Source organism: Camponotus vicinus, unplaced genomic scaffold, assembly GCF_025532165.1.
Source record: "Camponotus vicinus isolate PSW18456_S1 unplaced genomic scaffold, iyCamVici1.0 SCAF_4, whole genome shotgun sequence".
Lineage (NCBI taxonomy): Eukaryota > Metazoa > Arthropoda > Insecta > Hymenoptera > Formicidae > Camponotus > Camponotus vicinus.
Window position 1 is genome coordinate 8994575 of NW_028141976.1, and position 9527 is coordinate 9004101.

The window sequence follows — 9527 nt, forward strand, 5'->3', positions numbered from 1 at the left end:
CTTTAAATTTTTTTTTGCTTCGAGACGTTTTATACGATTCCAAAATTAATTTCTATGAAAATGTAAAACCGCCGCGATCTCATTTAGTCATTATAACCAGATGGCTAATTAAACAGTTTTGCTTCATTGGTGCGCGCCCAGTATCACATTTTCCAATAATCGAACGTGAAACAATTGCGATGCTCCATGCGGAGATAACGATCCGGCCCGTGACGTGGTTTCAGGACGATGAAGGATGTCTGCAACCGACAGTGAATCATAACGACGATGGGCTGCCCGTTGGCAGGACAACGACAGCTTGACCAACGATACCTAATATTACAGTTTACACAATTACATCCGCAAATTTACGTCCAAGATCTAGGTTAATACGAGTCCCATTAATTAAACAACTTATGGTTATTTTAAGTAGGACAACTTGAATTAAGAAAATGTAAAATCAATGAAAACAGATCGATCTTTGTGGACTTTTTCTGCCGCTCTGGTATATTTTAATCGATATATTTTAATGTTACACGTCAGAGAACAAAAAAAATGTGACCGTTATTTAAATGTTAACTTATAAAGTGAGAGAGATTAAAGTATTAACTAACAATAAGTCAAAACTACGTCGAAAGTTGGGATCTTGATCTTGAATCTTATCAGTATGGTGCGTCTTTTATTTAATCGATATATCTGATCGAAATGATAGCTGTATTTATGTACTTATAGTAGCGAACAACAAGTTTGCACTCGCTATTTTGAACTTGAAAATCGAGTCTCAAATGTAGGTCGTGCCACGCTTTGTTCATTGTATTAGTAGAAACGTCGGCGTCATTTCGCGCTTCGGTAGGAACAGACTGTGGCAAATGTCACAAACATCCCTTTATGCGCTTTATCGTTGTCGACACGAGCTTTTCTGCAATCACATTGACTTTTCCGAAAAACTTGGGAAATATATATTTTCTCATAAATTGTTCGTGCAATATTTTTTAAAATAATAATTACGAGCATTTTAGCTATAATAATTATAATCGTGACACAATATGTATAATTTTTTTACTATATTTTTGATCGTTAACAATCTTTACAAACGATAAAGTAAAATATTCAGACGTGCAACTATTGAAACCCATCGAGTCTGTTTCTAGATATTTATGTATCTCTCTGCGAAACGTTGCAATGCATTGTTCTATCCGTACTATTCGCGATCGATCGGGGACACGAACGGGAGAAGATTAAAAATTTGCTGGCGCATGGCCAATTCTCGGGAAGCTCGAAAATTATTCACCAAGCATACAATGGAGATTTTCGCGTGAGTCCGATGATAATTTTCGTAATTGGAATGCGAGTCGTGTTAGTCGACAAAGTTGCGGTTGAATCGAAATAAATGGACGAGGTATTTCCTTGCAGTACAGATATTAAGAATAAAGGAGGAGGAGAAGGGGTCGAACATTGTGTAGATACGAATGCAGTGCATTTTAAACATATTTTGTTTCGCGCATCTCTAGCAATCATAACCGTGCAGCAGATAACAACAATACATAGCATGAAGATTCGCTACGCTGCTACAAGGTGAGTGAGCAAGTGAGTAAGCAGGTGAGTGAGTGAGTGAGTGACCGAAAGAGTGTGAGTGAGTGACCGAAAGAGTGTGAGTGAGAGACCGAATGAGAGAGTGTATGAGTGTTGCGTAAAAGAGAGAAAGAGAGCGAGAAAAAAAGTGCGTGCGTGTGTATGAATGTCTGTCCCTCCTACCCTCCCTCTCACCCTCTCTCTCTCGCTCTCTCTCTCTCTCTCTCGCTCGCTCTCTCTTTCTCTCTCTCTCTCTCTCTCTCTCTCTTACGCACACACTCCGCCATACACATATCGCGTGTAACAATCAGCTGATTGCAACGTCGGACGGCCGGCGATCCGAAACAACTTTTCATTATTAAAATAACGTTATTTTAAGGAACACGTATTTCTGACGTAATTCTAAGACATTTTCTTCTTTACCAAAATTTTATTTAAAGCATAATTTTATGTTATAAGATAAAATAGTTAGCGACTCATGCGGTGATAATCACCCGTCGGGCGGTCAGCTGCGCCCGCGCTCGCGGCACGCCGCGCCGCTCCTGCCTGCCTTCTGTACCCGACGCGTGATTTACTAACTATTTTTGCTCATAATTCAAAAACTACGCTTCAAATCAAATTTTGGTAAAGGAAAAATTGTCTTAGAATGGTGTCAGGAATACGTCATTTTAAAGACATAACGTTTTTCAGGATCGCCCTATATATAAAGATAAATTGTGAATAAGTATAAAATTTTTTTAAATAATCGGGCAAGAATTTTTGTATTTGAATGTAAAATTTTTGAGAACAATCGAATATTCAGGTTTTTTCGATGACATTTTGATAATAACAATATTACTAAAAAAATACTAGTTTGAAGGCTTCATAATATTGCGCACATAATTAAAACTAGATTTTATAGTAATGATTAATCCAGTAATTTTTATTTTATATCTTATACAGATTATTTTCTCCAATTTCTCTTCATACTGTCGAACATTCATATCATCTTCAATTAAGAAGATCATAGTAGGACTTATTGGAAAACCACTATCTCCAAGAAAAAAGTATGGCATTTTAACGTTACTTTCAGGAAGATTTGCAATCCCTTTGAGAAGATTTAATGTTTTTTCTTGCAGTGCCAAATGAATGTTAGAAGAGGTAAAAATACCACCATCACTATTGCCACCATACGAGCCAATATCAACTAGTGTAAACATATATTTGTAATCACATGCAGCCATCAACACAATGCTATGTGTTTTTTTGTAGTTGTAAAATAAGCTCCCGGAATTTGGCGGAACTTGTATCTCCACATGCTTTCCGTCGAAAGCCACAACACAGTGAGGGAAATTCCAATTTTCCAGAAAACCAGTACAAATATTTTTCCATTCTTCTTCTGTTGGTAAACGAAGGTAAATCAGTTGTAATACCTTGACTATGACACCTCCGGGAACTTAGCCGGGCAACTTCGACTTTTTTAATTTTTTTTTTTAATCGTTTGTTGGTCGTTTGTCGGTGATTGTTGGCCTAATTTCAACGTTTGTTGGTTTATATTTTTTTTTTAAACAAAAAAATAAAAATTAGCGTGAAGTTAGCCGGAAAAATTTCATTTTCGTTCAAAAAGCGGTTAAATCGATACGCAATCAAACTTAAACATCTATATAAACTTGGCTGAAGCCTGGAAACCGCTCGAATGAGAAAAAAAAGAAGAAAATTTCTTTCTCTCGACGTCTTCCTTAAAAAGTGTGGACGGCTTTGCGCGACTCGTCTAACACTTTTTATTTTTACATAAAACTATGACGAGTAATACTGCATTACTTAATATTCTATTTTATTCGCAATAATTTCTCAATATTCTCGATATAATATGGTCAAAAGTTGCGAAACATTACATTTTAACTAATTATGGTTGAATTTAATTACATTTTCTTGAATATCTAATATATGTATAAAGGATTATCAGTTTGCACTTTAATTGCATGTCTAATTTCATCATTTGCAATATTGAATGTTAGTACTGTAAATATATGTTTAATTATTTTTGTCCATCATACAAATATTGATTGAAAACATTATATAAAGAGCCAGCCTAATGTGCTACATTTGCTACAAAAATTTAAATTAATGTTAAATTAATGTTAAAAGAATGCCAGAGTAATAGCTGAATTTTTTTCAACATGACATTTATTTATTATACGATGTACAAGATTACAATAAGTTTTATTATGATGAATTATCGAATTTTAAATAATTCTTTGTTGTATAAATGTGATGATTCGTAGAAGTAGATAAAAAAATATAGACAATATTATTACATAAATATTATATAAAAATTTACTTTATTATAATTCGTTACATCATAATTATATTATCAAATTCGATCTGAGAAAAGCTTTGGCATTGATTAAAACAAGTTTCTTTCTTATTTTATTAGAATGTCAAAATAAAAATAATTTATTTTCCAATTTTTCTAGGCACTTCTTTGAGACAATATTTTTTTGTAAGTATTGCTACTGAAGAAACAATATAATGTATGTAAAATGCTTACAATTAGATTTCATTAATACGCAATATTAACTCGAACCCTTTGAATATCGTTTCTTAAACTTTTTTACGTCACCATGATCAGCATTAGCGATTACCATAGTTCCTTTCCTATAAGATACAATATGTCTCAATTGTGATATTTGTCATAAAATTTTGTAGTAATAAACTGTATTCATATTTCATAAAATATTCTTTCTAAAATAATTATCTTTCACTTTCCCAAATATTAATTTATGTATATAATATATATGTACATATAATATGTATATATAATATAATATTAATTTCATACTCCCATAGAAAGTGCATGATCTTTTAAGAATCTCAAAATCGGTTTGTGAAAGAAATTGACTGTATAAAACACCTTCACTAAACAAGAATCTTTCATTTTCCCACAGCTTAATTTGATCTACAGTATAGTAGATGATAATTGAGGCGGTTCTTTTTCTATCATTTTACTGTGCAGATATGTTGTTGCTAATAACTATATAAAGCAATATAGAAAATATTATTTGATTATTTATGTTAGATATTGATGTGAATAAAACGTAATCAATGTCATCATATCCTACTATTTGAAAAGCAGTTATTCTACTCTTCAATATTTGTTTTCTGGGATCTCTTATTGTTTCTATTGATAAAATCAGATTTGGAAATTTATTATACATAGAAATATGTAAAGATTTAATTTTGTATATTGTATATCATATGGTGTATCTGTATGTGTATCAAAATGGAATGCGAAAAATTTGGAAAATGTACGTGACCTATAATATAAAAAGTAATAGATTAGATATGAAATATTATTCCTACTTACAATTAATGTGTAACAAATATATGAATAAAATATTTAAACTTACTCTGATGCATCTAAGAATCTAGAAGACTTCTATAGTAAAATGATTACTCGAGCAAGAATAATTCGGTTCTAGAAGATCTGTTTCAGTTTTAGTATTTAGATCGAATAGAAAATGGCCATTATCTAAATTAATCTATAAAAGCAAAAGAGAGAAATAAGTATTAATAAAGAGACTTGATACAATTATAAAATTTAATAATGTGCGATATCTTGTTATAAAGTAAGTACTTACATAGTGCGATAATTCCTGTTCATTTCATGTCATTCATATCATGTTCATTCATATCATTAACATGTGCTTGAATATATAATACTTCTTTTATCTCAATGGTTTAAAAAAGATTGTGCTGTGCTCTTTTTTTAAATTCGAATTCTGTAACTTTCAACTGAAAACAATTGAACATTGTACAATTTAACATTATATATAAGAATAACTTAATTGTATTAATTCACTATGTATCAGCGTATTGTATCACATATAGAAGAATTAGAAAACAATATATTTTAATTAATGCAAAACTAACTTTTGTACTCACTTATTGGACGGAAAGAAGAAACATACTGCTACAAACATATGCCACTTCTCCGATGCAAAAAGTTATGTCTACATTATTGGGTATCTCTGTTGAGTCATGTGTTCTGCCACGCTCAGCTTCAAATATAAATTTCCAAGCAGCATAATCTCCTAATAAACATAAATCAACTTTATAAATCAAATAGCATGAGCTATATAAATGAATAGCTATATACATTTTTACTTAAATAAGAAATTGTAATATATATCAGAAAATACATAAGATACAAACCTTTCAACCTCTGTTTTCTTTTATAGAACCACGCATATGTAATTTTAACTTATTCCTAATTATATATTTACAATATTTACAATACGTATCAAACTTATGTGATACGAAAATGGAATGCGGAAAGGCTTCAGTCAAGTTTATATAGATGTTTAAGCCTAAAGTCGTAAGAAACAATGACATACGTATTGGGAAGAAATTAACCAATCATATTCGAGGACTGTTTAACCTTCAACTGTGATTGATCCTAACGACTTCCCTGGCGAAAATAAGAAACTTTATAAAGCGTTAACAATTGTTGAGTGAGGGTTTTCTGAGAGTTTATATGCTTTTCAAACTTTGTAAGAGCACTTACATAACGCTGTTGGGTTTTGAATGCTTATCAAACGCTGCAGTGTTGCAATTTTTGTTCTACAAACTCTTTATATAATGTTACATGAAAGTTTTGCAATGCTAAGGTAACATTTTTCAGAGTACGTTCAGTAAACGTTGATACATCTTCGTGTACAGAGTTTACTCAGACTTTTCAAACGTTTACGTTTACGCTATAACGTACAAACGTCTTTTAAACGCTGCAGTGTTGCAATTTTTGTTCTACAAACTCTTTACTAATCGTTTTTAAACTCTCGACGAACTTCCACAAACGTTCATGTAAACGCTAAACAAACGTCTCATTTTTGCCAGGGTTTTGTAAATGCGGTCTTAATAAAAGAGATTATTTTTCGTTTTTAAGGCAAATACCGAACCAACAAACGTTATAATTAAACCAACAATCATCAGCGAATGATTGCGTATCGATTTAACCGCTTTTAGAACGAAAATGAAATTTTTCCGGCTAACCACGCTAATTTATATTTTTTTTGTTTAAGAAAAAAATATAAACCAACAAACGTTGAAATTAGGCCAACAATCACCGACAAACGACCAACAAACGATAAAAAAAAAAAAATTAAAAAAGTCGAAGTTGCCCGGCTAAGTTCCCGGAGGTGGGTAGACCGGATGGAGGGTCGACCCCTGGAAGTTCGGCGGTATTGGGTGAGGGCAGTCGGGACGGGGTTCGAGCTGCGTCTGAGGACGCTGTCGGGCCCCTTCCTGACTCGCAGGGCTCTACGGAGCCCATGTCGTCGTCCCCTTGAATGGAGTTTGCTGGTGACGTCTAATGTAGCTATGGGGGCTGCGGCCCCCGGAGAGATCCGGAATTGTTTGGTTCGGATACGCCCTCTGTCCATAGTCTGGTGTTGGTACCTTTTATCGTATGTTGGCGTGATTATCTGTGCCCTATGTTAGGTGTTACGTTTAGTATGTGTAAATGTGCTCCCCACCCTCGGGTGGGTTTGTCGTTGCTCGTTTCCTTATTGTTTCCTCGTGGTTCCTGCGCTTCGGCGTTTATGTCTGGAGAAGGTGCTGGTTGCCTTCCGTTCCGGGGAGCAGCGGGTGGGAGTGAGGGCTCCCACTCGCATTGCACGTCTCCCTGGGGCCGAGGGGAGAATGGCTAATAGCTCGGCCGTTCTCCCTACAGACTCTCGAGTCAGGGTTGTGTGTGTAAGGGGGGCGACTCCCTTCGGGAAGGGTCCTCACAGACCAGGCTATAGGGTTGTCCACTGGATGTTATGCGCGAGCAGTTCCCGGTGGACGTAAATCCCTATCAACGGCCAGGGGCTATAGACAGGTTTTAGGGTCCGGTGCTGACATTTCGGGTCAGTACTGGGTGGTAAACCGGCCCAACCCACGTGGGTTCGAACAAACCGGGAATCCTCCACGACGGCGGTCAGTACCTCCCTCGGGTCTCACCGCCAAGTGCGCAAAGCATTTCCTGTCTTAAAAAAAAAAAAAAAAAAAGTTCCCGGAGGTAACTATGACTGAACAAGTTTCATGAATAATGTTCCGTACAGTTGACTCTCCACATCTAAAAGCCAATGCAATGGACAATATTTGGTCTCCAGTTGCTAAGAATCTACAAAAAATAATTAATATATGAATATTATAAAACAAGATACTACCATAAAATATTTGCAAAAATAATATCATGCTACGTTTGTTTTATTCTTATATTTAATACTGCATGACAAAATAAATAAGTACCTCAGAGTAATGGCCAATCGTTGTTCTGGACTAAAAGCTCTTTTGTTTGCTTTCGTCAAAAAAGGCTTTGTCATATTTAATAAAAGGTGGAAAGTTTCCTTTGTCATTCGTACATATCGAAAAAACATATCAGGATCATCATATTTTAATTCGTGGAATAGATGTTCATAATCTCCATACCAAGGACGTTTTAAATTGATAGGTCTCACCACCATCTCCGATTCAACCATCTTTTTTTCCTCTTTTTTATTAATGCTAATAAGCACAAATAAAAAAGAGACAAAATTAAAAAATCTTCATTATCATCCATGTATGATCCTGTCTTATTATGTGTAAGAGAGAACAGACCTAAAAATGAAAAATATAAATATATATTTAATTAAATTACGATGTAAATACATATTTAGTAGAACATATTTAATGGAACATATTTATATAGTGTTTTTTTATTAAAATAAATTTAATTGCTTTATTTAAAAAATATTTACCTTTAAATATAATTCCAGTAACAAAATATTTTACTCTTTATACGCCACACAGTTCACTTTTCACACAATTTTGCACTTTCCGTGTCGTAACTTTGAGGTTAAAACCTTATGTCTTATGCACAAGCTTGTGCGTTGCTGTGTATTACGTTATGGCTTATGCTTTATGCATAATGCATTATGCAAAAGTGTGTGCTGCGGCCTTTCATCTTTACGGATTTTTCGACTATTTATGCATTATGCTTTGTGCACTATGTGAGATCCGCAGAATGAGAAGGGAGGATGGAAATGAAGGACTCTGATTGATTGATTTCCTTATGCTTTATGCATTATGCGTTATGTAAAAGTGTGTGCTGCGGCCTTTAGTGTGTCCGTTTTTCGGGAGTTCACAGCTTGCCTGCTAGGTTCGCTGCGATCTAGAAGTCGCATTTAGACGTATGTTAGAGAGAGAACGACTACTGCCGTCTATCTCTGTCTCTCTCGCTCGTATTGCGACCTCTAGTCGAAAAACGGACACACTAAGTAAGACCTCCCTCACCACTAAAAAAGGCCTGAGTTTCCAGAATAACACGGAAAACATGTTATTACAATGGGATATTTTGATTGGCTCACGCTGGTGACGCGACGCGTGACGCGCTCAGTGGGAACGATCCCTTACGACTCATTGTAGCAGAGGCCTAAAGGCCATCACACACAAAATTGCATAGCATAAGACCATATGGACCAATGAGCATCGAGTATTATGTTATATAAGTCAATATGGCGATTTAATACTCGATGCTTATTGGTTCATATGGTCTTATGCTATGCAATTTTGTGTGTGATGGCCTTAAGGCCGATTCTACAATAGCTGTCGTAAGTCGGGTGTCGTAAGAGTTGACCAATCGTATTCGATTATTCTTCTCTAAAATCAACTGTGATTGGTTAACTCTTTTGACATCCGACTTACGACAGCTATTGTAGAACCAGCCTAAAGCCGGTTATACAATAGCTGTCGTAAGTCGGTTGTCGTAAGAGTTGACCAATCGTATTCGATTATTCTTCTCTAAAATCAACTGTGATTGGTTAACTCTTTTGACATCCGTCTTAAGACAGCTATTGTAGAACCAGCCTAAAGCCGGTTAAGCGTCGTCTACAATGAGATATTAAGGAGACTTAAGGCGTAAGACTTAAGAAATTGATCAATCACAGTCAAGTATTAAGAGAATACTCGACTGT

At 34.8% G+C, this 9527-nt stretch overlaps 1 protein-coding gene and 1 long non-coding RNA gene across 13 annotated transcripts; one reads left to right on the plus strand and one right to left on the minus strand.

Annotated features, from left to right (window-relative positions):
* The first annotated feature begins 1190 nt into the window (after window positions 1-1190).
* Window positions 1191-3863, plus strand: LOC145970438 (uncharacterized). Of its 5 annotated transcripts, none has more exons than XR_014438469.1 (5): window positions 1191-1294; window positions 1393-1554; window positions 2494-2597; window positions 2649-2691; window positions 2803-3863. It is a non-coding gene; the product is annotated as an uncharacterized LOC145970438 (long non-coding RNA). The 5 variants fall into 5 exon arrangements; XR_014438468.1 differs by having other exon boundaries at window positions 2670-2691; XR_014438467.1 differs by having other exon boundaries at window positions 2649-3863.
* On the minus strand, window positions 2542-9079 carry LOC145970423 (uncharacterized). Of its 8 annotated transcripts, none has more exons than XR_014438443.1 (7): window positions 8313-9073; window positions 7825-8079; window positions 5476-7696; window positions 5172-5325; window positions 4941-5072; window positions 4653-4847; window positions 3854-4564 (listed from the first exon to the last, which is right to left on the minus strand). XR_014438443.1 is itself a non-coding variant. In XM_083097230.1 (4 exons), the coding sequence occupies exons 2-4, from the start codon at window positions 8052-8054 to the stop codon at window positions 2774-2776; spliced, it is 450 nt and encodes a 149-aa protein (XP_082953356.1). In that variant the 5' UTR covers window positions 8055-8172; window positions 8313-9079; the 3' UTR covers window positions 2542-2773. The 8 variants fall into 8 exon arrangements, 2 of the variants coding, with proteins under 2 accessions (XP_082953356.1, XP_082953355.1); XR_014438444.1 differs by having other exon boundaries at window positions 3854-4188; window positions 4373-4847; XR_014438442.1 differs by having other exon boundaries at window positions 3854-4847; window positions 5476-5624; window positions 5746-7696; window positions 8313-9071.
* Window positions 9080-9527: the final 448 nt, after the last annotated feature.

Excerpts from the sequence above, each read along its gene's own strand:
- LOC145970423 (XM_083097230.1), bottom strand. The coding sequence starts at position 8,054 with ATGGTTGAATCGGAGATGGTGGTGAGACCTATCAATTTAAAACGTCCT. Across the intron at positions 7,697-7,824 it reads CGATTGGCCATTACTCTGAG|ATTCTTAGCAACTGGAGACC; the intron begins GTACTTATTTAT and ends TATTTTTTGTAG. Across the intron at positions 2,930-7,632 it reads TTAGATGTGGAGAGTCAACT|AAGAAGAATGGAAAAATATT; the intron begins GTACGGAACATT and ends GTTTACCAACAG.